We start from the raw sequence: 18472 nt of genomic DNA, 5'->3' as shown, positions 1-18472 counted from the left end.
TACCGGTTTGTTCTTCGCTGGCCGTTTTGGTTGAGACATCCTTGTAGGTTGGCCAGATAAACATTGATTATTACATATTGAATACACTTATGTGCACTTTTGCTCCCGCCCGCAGCAAGAAACATGAAATGACAATGCTCCTTCTGGTTTGGGGGGGTTATTGGACTATCGCGATATACAACGCAAAAGTGAGAGCTCCACACCAAGCTCAGGCCAGTGTAGAGTGTTATATCGCGCAACATGGACTCTGGTCTACCCCGCTCGTGTTCTACAAGTGTAGTAACGTACCTATCATATTGATCATCAGGCACCCATTGCCGAAAGCTCCACAATCCATGACATCCTCTTCGCTCTGTATCAAAATGATAAGGTGCATTATTCCCCCAATTTTTGCAGCGCCACGGCAAAGTCTCAAAGAAAAACAAGATGGTGGTGCGTTGGCACGCCTCAACCTGTACTGATCCAGTCGTTTCAGTCAAAGACTCTGAAGTCTCTTGTCAAAATTGTTCCGCGACATATCTGTTCAATCAGCGATCGGTGCCTCAAACAACAGCTGCAGGTCCTGCTATCCCACAAGATCGACCCTTGGGTAGACTCCGATGGCCACCCTCAGTTCCATACACAACAGATGAAGATCTCGACATATCGCATAGCACAACCGCCACTATTCCCGACACGGACAAGGCGCCAGTATCTTCTGAACCAACCTCGGAAAATACTGGGCATTCCAGGATATACCGTCAACTGGATGTTGGGCAATTTCGTCTCATATGCTTGTACCCTGCCGAGAATCATGGCGATCTGATACACTTGGACCTAGAACAGTACAATTTGGACGATTGCCCAGAATACGAAGCCACCTCTTACGCATGGGGAGGAGAAGATGGCGACAGCAAGCCCAGCGGTCCAATTTTCATTGGTAACTTTTATGATGTGGCCTTGCAAACCAAAAACTGCTTGTCAATGTTGAAATACCTGCGTCCCACTCGCGGGGTGCGCATGGTCTGGATTGACGCTATATGCATTGATCAGTCCAATATCCGCGAAAGGGAAGTGCAGGTTGCAGAAATGCAAAACATTTATCGCAACGCCAGCCGTGTTGTGGTTTATCTTGGCCCTGATACTGTTTTACAACCCACCCAGCAGCACCGTCGTCGGTCGTGGTTGGACGAATCCCAAGCATTTGAAGACAATGATGACCGTACTTCCAAAAAGCTCATGGACCACCGTTACTTTAGTCGAGTTTGGGTCATACAAGAGCTTCTGCTGGCGAAATCGCTGTTGATTCCCTTGTACAGCTCTGAATACTACGCCGACAGCGCGTGCATCAAGCGACTGAGCATCGATTGGAACAGCACAACAGCGCCCTGGTTCGAACATATCGCGAGTGGGCGAATATTTTCTCGCAACGAATTACATTTGTTATTGGATCAGACATGGAGCTCAGAGGCAACCGACCCACGAGACAAGTTGTTTGGAATCTTGGGGCTTGTCGATACGGCCGTTTGTGATCAAGAACCGCGCTCAACGGCAGATTCGTGCCGCAACGTGGATTACTCGCTATTGCCAGATTACACGCTTTCTACGCGAGAAATCTTTATTGGCTTGGTAGCGTACGTCATGATCATATTAGATCAACGGCACGCACTTGGACATGCCGCTGGACTGAAAGCTGCACCAGGATACCCAACTTGGTTACCAGACATGCGGGATCCATTCATTTGGCGTAGTCAAATAGATGCGGCGCAAAGAGACTACGACCAGTTGCAAGATTGGTACAGAGTTATGGGTCTATGCTGCCAACAAGTTTGGTCAATTACTTCGGACTTCCAGGGTGATTTTGATTGGTGGCGGAGTAAGAGTACCGACAACCAGTATCAGCTTTGGAACACAACAAGTTTTGCGGAGTTGAGAGCAATGATGAGCCTGGGCAATTCAACTAATGAATCCCTCTCTATCCATTCCTCCACGGCGGCCTTGTCAATCAAGTTAATTCGAATCATACAGCTTTCTTCAAGGCCTAGGAGGATTGCAGACTTCGGATCACTTCGTTTGTTCGAATTTGTAATGGCAAAACACTCTCTTCTCCTTTGCACTGACCTCATAGATTTGGACTTGTTGCTCGGCGATATCCCAATCTGGATATTCATGCGCGACACCGACGGTGCTATTGGTCCAATCTTATTCTTTCTACGAGAATCGCAGCAGAAAGTTCGGGGTGTAGCATACGAGTTGGTATGCTCTTGCCGCTGCTGGAATCTGCTTATCTTCCGCAGGCCGCAACTGCCCGTGAGTAGTGACGCAGCAGGCGCTGACCTCCCAGAAGGCAAGGGAGCAGATGGCCAGTCCACGGGAACCCTCCTGAACGATAACATCCAAATAAAACATGCAGAGGACTGTTTCTATGACTCTAGGCCAATATTGTCATTGTCGAATGGCTGGACGATGCCTCTCCCATACGAAACACTCTACTCTGCAGCGAGTATAATTAAGCTCGACTCACAACTGGACGAAGGCCTTTTGGGAGCAATTCCAGATGGAAATCTTCGGGTCAAAGACATATTACCGCTCTTTCAACTTTTGACCGATGCACCTTCACTATACAAGATCAACTACCATCAGTTTGGGGAGCTCTATGTCTCAATAATGAGTCAATTTTCAACTATACATTGTTCTACGAAGTCACCCTGCGATATCGACTATCGCCGACTGGGCGACGAGAATCTGGCGAACAACATTCCACAAGATACTGAAAATATATTTTTCACTTTTGATGCCGCCATGTGGGCAGAATATACGCGTATACTGAGCATTGGAAGACGGACTCGAATGTACAACTTCGACGTGTTTGTAAATCAAAAGGTCACCAAGGTTATAGAAGTGAGCGCCGAGAGTTCTCCCGAATGCTTCACCTTTGAAGGTCATGATATTATATATCGGAAGAGAGTTGGAGAGAAACCGATGCGCAACTGGATGGGATGGAGTCTCCTGGGCGCGTACGGAATCGAGCAGAAGATTTATAGCAGTGCCTCCGTGAATGACCAAGCAACCGTATACATATGCATTCCGGTGAAGAGGATCGCAACTCACATGTTTCTACATCATCTAAGAAACCGGTTGTGTGACTTGACCAAGTTCCGGACCTTTACGGGACAGGATGAAACCACAATGGCACTCAATTTCAAGGAGGAGTACCGGAATATCTTTGCGCACAATTGGCCAGACTCTTTGAGGGAGGAAATTGGATTGATCGGGGAACCTTGTCGGGTCCAAATCTTGTAGTCTAGAAAATGGAAAATCTACCTATGCATTCAATCTAAACTACCTACCTAGGTAGTTTTGTCTTGACTTGCACGCCGAAGTGCCAACTTCTAGCTCCAATGGCTAAGGGAGGCACCCAGCCAGGCATCAGATCATACATATCTCCCAAGAGTTGCGACGTAGCGTAAAGTTGCAAGACCCAATTTTCGTAATGGCGAGTCTTAACGACAAGCGGTTGGAGAATCAATAATTGCTTCGAGGTGGTGGCTAACAGAAATACGCCATTCGGGAGTGAGGGCAGTCTTGGGAGGGGTTGAAGTTTACAGTTAGCGGGTACTCCAATGGCGCTGAACCAACCGAATCTTGGGCTGTTCCACTGTTGGTACAGAGCTCCATTCCAGTAACCTTGGTACGGCATTAACAACCAACGACAGGAAACTCCAGGAACCAACTGCATGAGCGATTGTTCGGCTGCATCTGCCCTGTGCCATCCCACAACTCTCGTAGTGTCTATAAAAACATAGCACCATTCACGGATCAAAATTTGTAAATAGCTTAGATAAAAGGTGCTTCTTCCATTTAGGTCGATCATAGAATATCAGGTACTTTGAGGTGTACCGTCCGCTATGAACACTATGTCGGACCATGATATTCTTGACATTCCGAGTGTTCTGACCAACATTTCCAGCTGCACTATTTCACAACCTGGTAGCGACGAGTACGAAAAGAGTAACAACTCATACTTTAGTGCATTTGAGAATGAGCTGAAGCCTCGTTACATTGCTCAACCGAACACGGCGCAACAAGTACAAGACCTGATCAAGGAACTTGGCTTCCATGCCACTTCCGGCAATATCCAAGTGGCTATTCGAGGTGGCGGACATACTCCGTTCGCAGGCAGTGCAAACATTCACAATGGCATCACGATTGACTTGCGAGGATTGAAGGGTGTGGCACTTAGCGCCGACAAGTATACAGTGACCATTGGTGCTGGAGAGACATGGACCTCTGTCTATCAGGAGCTGGAGAAGTATGGCCTTACCGTTCCAGGAGGTCGTGTTGGTCGCATTGGTGTTTCTGGCTTCCTTCTCGGGGGTGAGCAAGAGTTCCAAATTTGTTGGTGGAAAATGCCGATTAACATGTGAATAGGTGGGTTATCAATGTTCTCGACACGTACAGGCTTCGCCTGTGACTCGGTCATCGAGTTTGAGGTTGTCCTTTCATCAGGAGTACTCGTGCGGGCCAATGCCGAGGAGCGCGCAGATCTTTGGATTGCTCTCAAGGGTGGCCTCAACAACTTTGGCGTCGTCACATCTTTCAAGATGAGGACAATCAAATCTTGCGACATCTGGGGTGGCGTAACATACTACATGCCGGGCACTTTCAACGAAGTACTCCAGCGTGCTTGTGACTTTGTGCACAATGAACAAGATATCGATACCCACATCATGTGCAGTGCTGGTTACGGTTATGGCCACCAAGCTGTGTCGTGCGTCATGTATCACACTGGTGGCATCGAGAATCCCCCGTCGCTGCAACGCTTCACTTCAATTGAGCCGCAAATCTCGCAAATGTGCACCATGAGAACAGCCAAGCACCTGGACTTTTGCGACGAGTTGTCCAAGTTCTCTACTGATGGCATACGGTGTGTATTCCCCATTTGTACTCCACCTGTATACTATCGCTAACCACCGAGAAGCCAATATTGGGCGTCAATCACGGTCAAACCAGACATATCCATGATGGAAATGTTCCACGACAAATGGCAAGAAGCTCTTGCCAAGATCAAGGATGCCGAGGGATTCATCTTCTCCTTTGGATTTCATCCGCTGACCAAAGCGCTTCTTGAGAACTCGAAAAAGGCCGGCGGCAATGCCATGGCCATACCCCCTTCTGATGGTCCGTTGCTTGTCATCTTGATCAATCCCATCTGGACGCTCCCAGAGGACGATGAGCGCATATTCCAAACGGTTGGGGCGCTTGTAGACGAGCTTCGAAGTATTGCGACTGAGAAGGGATTGCTACATCGCTACATATTCACAAACTATGCCTTCAAGGAGGACGATGTCATTTCTGGTTACGGTGAGGAAAGTGTCTTAAAGCTAAGGGAGGTTAGCAGGAAATATGATCCCGAAGGCATGTTCCAAAAGGGCGTCCTGGGTGGGTTTAAGCTGCCCAAATAGGCAAATTATGATGTCTATGCTCGAGATGGTCAGGAGACGTAGGGCAATGCACAGTTTATAGATTGAGAAACGAATAGGGCTTTTGCTTTGGTTACTGCATATTCATGTTTCTTGTCTGCCATAATGCAACCGCAGTTCTTGCGTTGCTTTAAGTCTGAAATATTATCCATCACACCTCTTCGTGGACAATGATTACAGAACCCGGTTGTGCGACAACATTCTCCTTGAACATCCTTGAGCTATAAATTTGTGGATCAACTTGACACGGCTGAACCTCACTCGAGTCCAGATGTGGATGAATGCAGTCGTTCATTTCGCTCCCGTGTTTCGAGTGATTGGTTTCCTCACGCCACGAAGACATTGTTCCTTTCAAGCGCGACCATACTTGAAATACAACTTGGTAGAGCTTGGTATCCGAGAATTTCACCCTCATCAACCTGGCCAGCAAGGGCATACAGGCAACGGATATAGATGCGTATACCTCGGCTTGACTTTGTATTGATTAGCCGTGACTCACAATGTGGAATGCGGTTTTACTCACATGCAAATGTATGTTTGCGCACTTGCCCAGGTAGCATCAACTCCTCGAATGATTTGCACGCGATAGTAGACTGTTAAACCGCTAGCCCCTAGTGCTCTGAAGCAGGGTCGGTCAACCTTGAAGTCATGCTCGTATTGCAAGAATACCGCAACTTACACAAGACCGGTCGCAAATACACAGGCCAGAGCTATCTTGTTTCCGGTAGGTATTTTGAGCTTGACAATAATTGGTAGCGGAAGGACGGTAATGGCAATGTCAGTAACGATATTAGCAGCAGCATGCACTAGACCTGGGGTGGCTAGGTGATTGCAGTTGCTGAGCACGCTAAGATCCCAAGGATTGCCCTTGTGAGGCATGCAATAGTTGAAGCACAGCGGAACTTTAGGTACTTTCAGTTAGTATCTTCTATACTACTGATAGCTGCGCCGCATTAAACTTGCCAGTCATCCAGTAAGAGCAGAATAAAATGACCAGCAATGCATATACGCTGATTCTGAGCCACCTTTGCGAATGGAATGCTGCATGATAGAGCAAGAGAATTGATGACTTCGAAAAAAAGAGCATCGGACCGCAGAAGACACTTGTAACAAAGAGCTTCTATTTACTCGGTCAGCTTCTGTTGCAAGCTGTATATGATATGAGCAGGGTAAATACCGTCCTGTACCTTTAAATATGATGGGTCAATAGCCGAGAGTGGTGTGTCCCAGGAATGTCTAGAGACATTGTCCACTGGTCTTATGTCATTCCTTTATCTTGTCAAGGCGACTTGAGAAACACTTACGGCTGCAAGATATCCCTGTATAAGCGCATCCCAACGTAAAGGCCACGATGGCCGAAGCTGAGCATGCGGAATTAGTATATTGAAGACCATTTGAAATTGTGGAATAACTTGCCGTCATCTAGTCCAAAGTTTCGCTCGCTGCGGCGGATGATTATCAATCGCAAGCATAATAGTATCATGGTGATCAAGGCCATTGTGACTCCGACAGCGCGTACAGTATTTATCAGATTGGGGGGATCATTGAAATTTGGCGGGTCACCATTGGGATTCTGTCCAAGAGGAATGGTAGAGTAGTTCATGACGTGTTATGTTGCTAATCTGGATCAATTAGCTCATAATTATATTCAAGGGAACTAAAGGAAAATCGTTTATAAAAGTTGGATTAATCTTTGTATTTATAGGCCAATTGTTGACTTGGCTATTGGTTGGACCATATAGTGGTGTTGCCGCTGAAAAGAGTTAGTTTTGGCAGTAGGCCCTTGCGCTTCCGTGCTACGCGATGGTTAACTGGACTGTTGGTCTGAATTCCAAGTTTTACATCGCACGACCTTGCAGATGCAGGTAGGTATCAACAACTGCTAAGATAGACCAATGCCAATTGCTCATTTCACTAACATGATCCATAGTGATATGTTGTTTACATTAATGCATCAGCCGGCGCCTACTTGCATGCAATCCCCGACATTTCCGTTCAAGTCTATCCCGGCTGGTGGATGGGGACTATCATTCTTGTGCTATTGCTGGGCTGCCCGCTGGCGGGATTTGGCAAAGATCATGGTTTCCCGCGAGGCAAAACCAGAGGTCGGGTCTCTGTTGACACTATAATGCATCCACTAGACAGTTTAGCAAGACTTGAGTGGCCGGCCAGCGTGATTCCGGAAAATTTTGTATCCAGCAAAGGTGCATCATATTTGGATGACTGCTTCTATTGCCTTTTCCCCCCTATTTTCTTCTGTAGATTTGCTCGGACCAACATTTTGCGACAATCAACGCTCTACCTGATAACCTCTTAGATGGCGACCAACAACTTGGCAGCATATAATCACATTTGTGGAGGCTATAAAAGTTGCCATGATTTGGAGCGACTGCATATGCTGTCGCAAACACATGCCAACATGCATTCCCAGGTCTATTATTACTAATCATGGTTTGATGGTAGATGCCTTATGCTTTGTCGATCATGTCGGGACTTTGATACTCTCCCAAATTTCATGGATCTTAGCACATGTGGTATCGCTAAGCGGTCCCCTATCAATGCCACTTAGCGTCTCCTCCAACTGTTCCGGGCTGCTGGCACCAATGATCAGTGCATCGCCATGCTCTCGGCTCAGCGCCGAATGACATGCCACCCATCGATACGCAAGCTCGGCTGCACTCACGCCTTCAGCATCTGCCGTGTCATTCCATCTGGCTAGTGCTTCCACGTACATTGGTTTTCCGATATACGGGCGACAAGTAGCAGAAACTCGAGCAGAATCGCTCGCCATTTCCTCGACTTGTGCGACCGTCTTGCCTAGAAATCCTCCCGCTGATGGACCATAGGCATAGAATGCCATGCCTAGCTTACGCAGAGTCGGAAGCAGGGCAATCTCTTTGGATCGACTGAAGGGATTGTAACTGCCTTGGTACACTGCGGGGAGAGGGTATCCATGTTCGATGCAATGTGCATGGATTGCTTCGACTTCAGACGCCGGAAAGCCAGAGAGCCCAAAGCGCCGAAATATGCCATTCTTATAAACGATATTGACTGCGTCAAGAGTCTCTGAAATTGGTGTATTTGGGTCCGGCCTGTGAAGGAAAAAGACATCAACCTAGAGGCAGAGGTCAACTTCAGTCCTTTGCTCAAGTAGCGGAGCCTAATGAAGAATTCGCACTTGTTTGACCCCCAGTTTCACTATACTTTCCTGAGCAGAATTTGTGATCTGGTCTTTCGTGGCCCATGGCAGTCCGGGTTCGCTCGGCGATGGACTCCATTTCGTGTCAAGGCTGAATCTGTCTCCTGCTTGAACGTGCCCAATCGTCGCCTCCGAGTTGCCATAGCTTTGTGCTGTATCGATAGTCGTAACACTGTGGGCCGCTAAATTGTCAAGGAACACTTCAAGACCGTTTCCTGGCATAAACAGATGTCGATTGCCAACCCGAGTTCCACCAAATATTACAGAGACTGGCTGGTTAGACATCTGTGAGTTTGTTTTAAAACGTACATAAACTATTGGTTTAGGTTCTGGTTGACTGAACCACGATGCCTTAAGTGCTGTCTTTATATGCTAAAGTGCGCGATGCGGGGAAGATACTGGGCAGTTAGGCACTAACGGATAGTGAGAGCGTTGGGCAGATGCTTCAGTACAATGGCATACAGGATAATCGTGTCAACCGTGAAAACGCATTTCAAAAAGCGAAACATACGATCTATGAAATAATTATATATGTAAACTCATGTGATCACAATTCTAATTGTCTCTAGGAGCTATTGCATTTGCAACCAGCATCCCTCTTGATCAGAAATCTGCCGCCCCTCCAAACGCCCAACTCCAGTCCGCTCGTAACAGCCCTCGCGCACAATGGAAGGTTGAATGATTAGAACATAATGCATCCTGTTCTCCGTTTCACGGTTATTCTTCTCTTTGCCAATGATGACACACTTTTGCGCAATCGTATGGACGGTATCAGCTAGATCGTAGCTAATGTGCCACACCACTTCGCTATCATCAAGCTCAAAGTCTCTCGCGAAAACAAATCGGTCTGCGCCAAAAGGATTCCTAATGTTCTCGGTGCACCACTCGGTATCGGCAAAAGGGACGTCCTCGTAAGCAATGGCACCGAGGTACGCCATCCAGGACCACGATGGGACATTTCTATCCTGGTCAAATGTGATGCGCTCCATACTCCGGGGTGTAGCCGCCCGCCACAGAAGACTTCGCCCGAGCATGTTTTCGAGGATTCCGAATTTCACCTTGGTTTTCATCGTCTTCGCAAGCCGATTCTCGAGACCTTGGAGTGCGAGGGACCGATCTGTCCTTTTGGTAAAGGCTAGTTTCGAGTACATTTGAAAGATGCCTTGGAAATGCAGTATCTTGCCGCCCTTGAAGTACTCTTGCGCAATGTTTGGGAAATGAGCGTCTCCCAAAAAGGCAGCATAGGGGCTATGGGGATATATCAGCAAGCGCACTCGAGGTGAAATGAGTGCATAACTAGGTCCTTACTTGGATAGTTTGGCCAGAGTCTCACAGTGGATGCCATCTCCACACTCCCAGTATATCTGGCTCGTCGTGAAATGGATGCATCGTCGAGAAAGTGCGTGTTCTTGGAATACCCATCCTCTAGTGTTTAATACTGCCTTTTGCACATCGGTTTCGAAATCGTCAATGTCTTTTGCAAAGTAGAGGTCGCCGATCCGGACACATGGTCTCTTGTCTCTTTGCTTGGGCAGTCCGACAAGACTCGAAGCTGCCGAGCTGACTGCAATGGTGACGTATGATGAGCTGTAAACGGATTCCATCTTGGTCGATTCAGAGGCCCAGTCGTCATTATTGTTCTGAATAATACAAATCGAATCGAGCCACAAATAGCGCACTTCGAGTCGCCTGCTAACGTCAACGACATCCCGGAACGTCTGTGGCAGCTGAGCATAATCAATATTCTCTTTGAGCGCCTCGATGTTCTCGTTCAGCAGGCAGAACTTTTTCGAGTCTGGTATATTACCCCAGCAATGGCTTACGGCGACGTAGCGACCCTTGATCTCATCACATGTCTCGACTAGTCTGAGCTTGTCCTTGGAGTCAGCAAAGACATCAATGACTCTGGTAGGCATGTAGTGGACATCATTCAATGGAATGCACGTGTGGTTCTCGTCGCAGTTTCGAAGCCAGTGCTTGAGTAGCAAGGTCTCTTCAGCACTGCCAGGATCTGGAAGCTGGGGGAAGCCGATGGGTAAAGATGACGACAGGTCTGTATCGGATTCTTCATCACTACTTGTCAGTGAGGGCTTTGGTGGCAAGGTGAAAATGTCGAGATATTAGCCATACGTACCGGGATCCACATAGACAGATATCAAAGATGATCGGTCTGTCGGCTTGAATCGCACAATTCCGTCGCTTCTTTGTTCAATCTCAGAAGACTTGTAGCACAGGTCGCAAAAGTCGCACTCGGATGATCTCTGCTGCAGTTTCTTTGGGTCGAGGCGGAAACCTTCAAGGTTCTGAAAGTCGATGCGTTGGCAGTCATTACACAATCTTGGTTCTGGCAGTGCCGGCTTGATATCAGACCATTCGAGCTGATGAAGAAGCTTTCGGGCAAAGGTGTTATCATTCTTGATAATCCAAACATCTTTGACATTTTGAGCTTGCTACATTGTGTTAGGATTTGTCGCTGAACATTTACCTGATTCTACATTTTTGGGAAACTCACCTGTATGCGCTACATATTTAAGAGATTCATGTTAGTCCTAGGCTATACCTTGCAGTATGGTGTTCAACATACGTACTGTAACTTGTTAGTAAAAGGTGCTATTCAAGGTCGTCTATGGTGCTTACTGTGTTATATTTACTATCAAAAGTTAGAGATTCATGGTCGGCCGAGGCTTGGAGGTTTGCTCGGGTATCGTCTTGATTGTCGCGAGCCGTCGCGTCCACTAGGGGAGTACTTGATGAAGGAGCATCGATGAGGGCGAGCTTTAATATCTATTAGCCTGGCGTTGCCGAATGGGGGTTTGTCTTCCAGCACCGACAGCATAAGTCTGGTCGGTTTGCGCTCTCGTCCAAATGTCGTCCATCACGTCGAAAAGGTGCGGAGCGATCCACCGAACCGTCAGTGGCGGTCTAGCATCTCTCGCCAGGTTAATGACAAGCAGTCCGTCGCGTATCATCTTTACGACGTCCCTTAGGGCCGAGGGCCTTGGAAGGTCGCTGAGCAGCCGCTTGATCATGTCTTGGACATCCGGGTGCAGAGTCTTGACGCCTCCCTTTACTCTTGAATCGTCATATTTCCCGTCAAAGTCCCAAAACTTGTAATGATGTCCCATTGCATTGAATTTCTTCAGTGCCGCGTCGCCGTATGTTATCCAGATGACAAACTCCAAGTAGACACAGCCGATAGACCAGATGTCGTAGCGACGAGATCGAGGGAGTTTTGGATCGTCGATATTCATCTCGGGGGCTTCATAACGCACAGTGCTAGCGGTAATTGATGAGGCATGGTCTCGCTGAGATGTGGCCAGCTGATGAAACTTGGCCAAACCTACGTCTGCGATAACAAGGGAGTTTTCGCTTGCTGAACTTCCACGGAATCGTAGAATGTTCTCTGGTTTAATGTCACCGTGTCGTCCGTTTTTGCCGTGTAAGATCTTGAGTGCCTGAGATATACCATGCATCTGCTTGAGCACCCATAGAACAGACGTCTCTCTAAACTTTGGGCCCCAGAACTCGCGAAGGTTACCGCCATCCGCCCAAGGGAAGACAATGAACTGATCCTCTCCTTGCTCAAAAGTAGTTAGAGGTCTGATGAGATGGGGGTGTGTTATAGTATCAATCTTTTCCAGATTATGAAACTCTCTTTTGAAAAACTCCCTGACATCGGGTCGGAACTTTTTGACGGCCACATGTTCTGGTCTGGCAAGCTAAGATTTACATGCTCCATTAGCATTTGCAAGAGGCTTTGACTACACAAAGTAACTACTTACATCTCGAGAGGACCTATTCAACTGCATTGATATAGGTAGCTTCGCTTTGTATACGAGACTGAAATGCCCTTCACTCTTCTTTTGAAAGTCGCCCTCGAGAATTGGTAAAGGTTGCATGGGGTGAAACTGGTGGTGCAATTTGGAAGCCGAGAATTCTACGGCCAAAAAGATCCATTGGCGCTGTTCGAAATTTTCGATCAACCCATCACTCCAAGTGTCAAACGCGGGATGCCGTCTCTGATCATCAAAGGCGCCCGTCTTGGGGCTCAATGAGGCAACGTGCCAGTGGAATGAAGAGACGCCGGATCCATCGCTTTCCGACGGTCCCTCAAAGCCTATAGGCAAGGCGCTGTCATCAAACTGCCTATACAACGATGCAAACTTCTCGACAGCATCAATATAGACGAGGAGGGCAAAAGTCTTTGGGGCCTTTTGCATCACCGATGCAATATATTCATGGCTGAAGTCTCGTCTGTGAGCTTCTTTTAGTAGAGAGGCCACTATCTCATGAGTCAATATCTGAGAGAGACAGTCGGGAGGGAGGTATCGCTTTTGGCCCAAGTCTTTGGCATTGCGCTGAAAAGCACGCTGCATTCTAGTATACAAGGCTTTTCTCGTATCTGGAGCCATGGTGGGTGGATGTGTATAGGAATCTGATTCGACAATCGGGTCAGGGTTCTCGGGATTCGCGCCGACTATGAGACGACTGCAGCGCTGAAGAAAGCCCCACAACATCGCAAAGAAGACCCGAGATATGCCAATACTCATGGTCGCAAGCTCTTGGTATCGGACTCTTGATTGAATCTTGGGGAAGAAAAGATGGTCAATGCAGTGCTCTTTCTATTGGGTGTGTATGAGTCAACACCATGACGTTGCAGAGCTTGCCCAAACATGTGAAGAGGGCTATGCAATAGCTCACCGAAAATTGAGAATAGCGAGTCCACCTCGACTGGAGATGCATCGCAGAACATGGGAGAATGAGACAAGTTCGTCAAGCCTACATTTATTGCACCTCGATGTAGGGTCCTCATGTAGGTGGTGACCCCGCCACAAACTGGTTGCAGCCAGCGCAGTCTTGCCATTGCTCAGTGGCCGTTGATCCAGCATATAGTGCCGTCGTATCCACCTCGACTCCATGCGCTCGCCAATTATTACACGCATGTATGCAGTCTGCATAGGTCACCGAGCACTGCACCTACACCGCATCGCGAACGAGCTTGAGTAATATTGAGGCAGCATGTGAAGATTGTTTTGCATATATCAAATGTGCATGTCAATCATTATAATGTAGTAATGTTATTATAGCCCCAAGAGCGTTCAGTGTGCGCTTGGAGCATGGAGACAACTATCTACAGGTGGGTAGGTGGGTGGTATTAGGCCTATTTCGCGTGGCGGTGTTCTGAGGCCCTATTCCTGGGTCTTGGTCCTCGCTAATGACGATGCGATACTGATTTTTTTTCGCTTGCATATATCTGTTCCAGAAACTAAGAAATCAGTATCGCATCATCATTAAAGAGGACTACCAGAATTTGAAAACTCACCATCACGTTTTGGTGCTTTTTCACGGCCGTGCAATGTCAATAACATAGACATCGTTTCGCAGTTCCACAGTGTATGATTGGTCCTTGTACAGCTTTTGTAGCGCCATCGATAGTTGGTGGGGATTCCTGACGTGACGAGAGGGCAGGTGGACTGTGGTGATGTTTGTTGCGGTCCTCGCTATAGGCGATATTAAACTTTTTGAAGGCATTTTAAATGTGCTCTCTTGTTGCCTGTAATGACTATCGCTCAAGCGTGTCGTCTGTTTGAGGTCCGCACAAAACGAGTCCTCCACGGCATGAGGCAAGGCCATATATACCCGCAAAACAAAAAGTCAGCTGGTTCGTAGCGAGGCACAATTCTGGGGTATCCGCCAATAGTATGCGCGTTTCGGTAAGCGCAAGAACAGTGACGTGAAAACGCCTCGGAGGCGGCTGTGTGTCACTGCATGTTCAGGTCTTTGACAGCCACTCAGCCATGTCTGACAGCAAGCGAGCTGACATGGCCCCTCGAAAGGCCCCCCGAAATTGGCCATGATTCTCTACCGGCAGATGGAGCAGGGCTGTGACAGCCACATCGAGTCAGGGCCTCTGCACTTAAAGTATCGGCATAATTCCCATTGGCGAGGGGCCAATAGGAGGTCTGATTTCATCGTTCGCTACTAATTTGTAGGACTTTTTGGGACTTGTGGGATCTTGCATCCTTGAATGTGGTAACGAGGCATCTAGGTCGCAAGGCATCGTGACGAAGAGGCTACAGCCTGTCTCTGCGCTGGTGACATTGACCTCTCCTGAAGTATCCAGTGACTCTAGGGAATTGGAGAACTTGATGACCATTCAGCGACTCACAATTGTCGAAAGTTGTCATTGACAAAAGACGACAGGAACCAATCTCACATGGACAGTCAGTCGCCCGCGGCATGATTGAGCACGAGGGCATTGCAGCAGTCTCAATACTCCCGTAACATCTCAAGTCAATTCATTCATGTCTATTGACAGGAACAGAAACCAAGTATGTACCTAGTCTTGCACGGCGTTTTCATAGCACAAATCTAGGACTACATAGAGTGCCAGTGAGGCAATGCAATATGCATACTCCAATAAGTCTACCGAACGTCGGTCGGCAGGATTGATACACATGCAGGGCCCTCCAAAAGTGCCATACCTTATTCCATCCAATCGCGGTCCCCTTTGTGAGGCCACTTTCAGCCGCAACTCACCAAAGAAGGCACTTGTTTCAACCATAAATCACTGAAGTACCAACAAATTATAATCCGGGCGCGCGCTACGGCACATGTGCCCTGTTACCAAGTCTTTTACTAAACAAGCATCTCAATGTCGCTGGCCACAACAAATCCACCCGGTGACGAGTCAGATCGTGTTCAAAGAAGGCTTCGCTCCAACCAAAGTGCCTTTGCGGAGCCGTGGAGTGGGTTAGCCTCATCCACCCCCAGAGGAAGAAGGTATTCCGTGAGCAGGCCAAGATTAGAAGTGCCCGCAGAGACTTGGAGCACAACATCCAGCGAGAGGTTCCACGCACGCAGACGAAGTGGAAGCTCTGCGTCTCCCATTGAGAGCGACCGGCGTACTGTTGTTACTGTCGAGGATCCTCTGTCTGATAGCGACTCAGCTTACGATAGAGACAATGATACAGATAAGGAACAGAATGCCGACGAACGGCCAGCAATAGCCACTGCCGGGGAGTTGCTGTCTAATGCAGGGGAGTGGGAAACGTTGAATGACGACCTAGTCCAAACATCTTTCTCAAGTCTCCGAAATGTGACAAGAGAGCATCATCAGGTCCCAGACATGGTAAAAAGCCAGGACTATCTCAAGATCAAAAGAGTTCAACAGGAATTGAGATCTTCACACATCCACTCTCAGCACAAGACCCAAGGATGGTTCATCCCATACGACAAGCTACGGGCTATTCTCACGAGAAGGCGTGTTCGCAGCATACTCCTCCAGACAGCGACATTCCAAACGACACCATCAGAGATACTTGACATGATAGCTCGCAGTATTTGTACCAGGATACGCAAGCAGAATGGTCGCAGGACGGGATACATTAGGATTTTTGCCATCCTCGTTCTGATAGACCAGGTCAGATACATTGTGGACTTTTTGAACGAGCTCATCACTGACGCCGACTTGCCGCTACGGCCGTCGCCATATCACCCTCTGGGCAGCAACTTGGTCATGAGGAACTCTGACGACGACGACGTTGATTCCGTCTTGATTTGTTTTGAAGACTGGAAACCGGAAGACATGGACAACTTCATTGGTCAGCAAGAGAAACTCATTTCGCCGCGTTTCCGCATGAGAGGAGATCAATTGTGTCTCCATCGCCTTCCAAGTAACACCATACTCCCATTCGTGGAATGCGGCCGCAAAGCCTATCTTGGTGGTTTTGGCAGAGTCTCGAAAGTCAAGATCCATCCAGCGCATTGCGACTTTGATCCCAGAACCCTTCCACACGCTTCATCACTATATGGCCCTAGCTACGAGTCCCGAGAGCACAGGCATGTCGAGCACGAATTTGCTCTAAAGGAGATCCAATCCGATGACTACACCCTGTTTAGAGCCGAAATCGGTGTCCATGAGAAATTCAGCGCTTCTAGAAAAGGTCATGAACATCTCATCAGACTCCTCGCGGCAATCGAGCATGGTACGAGTTACTATCTTCTCTTTCCCTGGGCTCAGGGAACGCTGGTGGACTTGTGGCAGCGCTTCGAAGCCTCACCCGACTCTCCCGACCACGTCGAGTGGTTGATTAAACAGTGTCTTGGCATCGCGGACGGCCTGCAGAGGATCCATTTGTACAGATCTTCCTTGAAGCGCAATGACCAGGATCGCGAACGTTCATTGAGCAAGAACAAGGGAACTCATGGTGATGTCAAGGCAGAGAACATCTTGTTCTTTGATCCCCCCGGAAAGGACACACTTCTCGGCAACAAGCATCTCGTCGTGTCAGACTTTGGACTGACAAGGTTCCGCGAAGCGAGCCAGGCATCGGATCCACATGGCTTTTCAAGGACCTATCGAGCTCCAGAGCTTGACATGCAGCATGCAACCTCACGCAAGTACGATGTTTGGAGTCTCGGATGCCTCTTTCTTGAGTTCACCTCGTGGTTCCTTCTAGGCTTCCACGCGACACGCTCACGATTGAACGCCGAGAGTGGCTCTTTCAAAAGCTTTGTAGACGTCCGGATCGAAAACGATGAACCCTACGGGACGCCCTTCAAGGAGGACAAGTTCTTCAATCTGATACAAGCTCCAGGGATTGGCAATATTCGTGCAGTGGTCAAGCCATCTGTGCTTGAAGTGAGTAATTGAAGATCATACAAGTCGTCCTTCTTTGCTAACATGGGATCTAGTGGATGAACAAACTTCGCCAGATGAACGAGTGCTCGGAACCCATCAGAAGCTTCATAGATATGATCGAGTTTGAAATGCTTGTGCCAGACAAGCAGGACAGAATGTCCATGGTCGAAATACGTGATGGTCTGAGAAGGATCTACAATCAATGCAGGCCCTCTGAAGGAGTTTCAATATCGGACGTGCTCCTTTATACAGACCAGGCCAACAATCACAGGCAACCTGAGATTAACCATGTGATAGACAGCTCCTTCGAACCACAATCACCACTCAACGGTGGTAAGCATGAACCAGCTTCGGAGATGAACGTTTCGGAAGCTTCTTCTCCAATCGACCACTCCCAGAAACTTATTGAAGAACTTGAGAGAATTCACGAGGCCAGTATGGGACAGCTCGACGCAGATGAGACGGCAACCCAAAGCTCCACCAATGCCGTACCCTACCCTCCATATCAACAGCAGCCCATGTCCTGCCACAGCCAATACCATGATACTAAAGACATGGATATTCCCCAATGCCGAGGCGCAGATGGGCTTGAACCAGGGCCAAGCTCGATTCCAAGTCTTCATCATCTCTCGACTCCAACCTCTCGAAGGGGTCCTTCTGGCATGATTATCTTTACCAGTCCCAATAACAAGGATGCCTTGCCATACATTACCGAGATAGCACCCTCTGCCGAAGTCTCGAGAAGAAATACGCAAGAGTCCCTTACCTTGGCCGGTTCTGACGTTGATGGAGACGATATTGTACGCCCTGGCTTGCCATCGTGTCAGGAGAGGGGCGAAATTGATCCCAGGCAGTCGTATGAAAACACACCTCTGCTTCCGTCGTTGCATGAGACTCTTCAGCAAGATGGATCGCGGGTCGCGGTCCGAGGACCCAGAGGTCCAATTTTGGACAGAGATGCCAATGGATATAAGCAGGTAGCAGCCGGTGGCTCATCTTGGTTGCTTCGCATATTTTGTGGTTGTTATATGGAACGGCGACGCTCGTAATCTATGATCTATTAGTGGGGATTATGGTTGCAGATAATAGGCTGGTCATAACCAGGGGCTACGTGCTATGTATGTTCCTCTTATCTTTGCCTCCACTTCTGCTGATGCCGAAAGTTGA

General features: G+C 48.2%; 4 protein-coding genes across 4 annotated transcripts; 3 read left to right on the top strand and 1 right to left on the bottom strand.

The window, feature by feature from the left end:
- Positions 1 to 426: 426 nt before the first annotated feature.
- PFICI_02648 (uncharacterized protein) lies at positions 427 to 3282 on the top strand (the record flags this gene model as incomplete). Its single annotated transcript, XM_007831229.1, has 1 exon — positions 427 to 3282. One exon carries the CDS (start codon positions 427 to 429, stop codon positions 3280 to 3282), a length of 2856 nt encoding a protein of 951 aa, XP_007829420.1.
- Positions 3283 to 3896: 614 nt separating this feature from the next.
- On the top strand, positions 3897 to 5444 carry PFICI_02647 (uncharacterized protein; the record flags this gene model as incomplete). The annotated part of the gene is made up of 3 exons (XM_007831228.1): positions 3897 to 4356; positions 4411 to 4906; positions 4961 to 5444. 3 exons carry the CDS (start codon positions 3897 to 3899, stop codon positions 5442 to 5444), a joined length of 1440 nt encoding a protein of 479 aa, XP_007829419.1.
- A 2500-nt stretch (positions 5445 to 7944) lies between these two features.
- Positions 7945 to 13073, bottom strand: PFICI_02646 (uncharacterized protein; the record flags this gene model as incomplete). The annotated part of the gene is made up of 10 exons (XM_007831227.1): positions 7945 to 8577; positions 8641 to 8934; positions 9297 to 9909; positions 9970 to 10726; positions 10796 to 11111; positions 11174 to 11182; positions 11246 to 11271; positions 11313 to 11436; positions 11493 to 12380; positions 12444 to 13073. The coding sequence occupies 10 exons, from the start codon at positions 13071 to 13073 to the stop codon at positions 7945 to 7947; spliced, it is 4290 nt and encodes a 1429-aa protein (XP_007829418.1).
- A 2243-nt stretch (positions 13074 to 15316) lies between these two features.
- PFICI_02645 (uncharacterized protein) lies at positions 15317 to 18354 on the top strand (the record flags this gene model as incomplete). The annotated part of the gene is made up of 2 exons (XM_007831226.1): positions 15317 to 17305; positions 17359 to 18354. The coding sequence occupies 2 exons, from the start codon at positions 15317 to 15319 to the stop codon at positions 18352 to 18354; spliced, it is 2985 nt and encodes a 994-aa protein (XP_007829417.1).
- Positions 18355 to 18472: the final 118 nt, after the last annotated feature.

This window comes from Pestalotiopsis fici, assembly GCF_000516985.1.
Source record: "Pestalotiopsis fici W106-1 unplaced genomic scaffold PFICI_Scf_2, whole genome shotgun sequence".
Taxonomy (NCBI): Eukaryota; Fungi; Ascomycota; class Sordariomycetes; order Amphisphaeriales; family Sporocadaceae; genus Pestalotiopsis; species Pestalotiopsis fici.
Note: the sequence above shows the minus strand (reverse complement) of the source record. Positions and strands in the feature narration are given on the sequence as shown.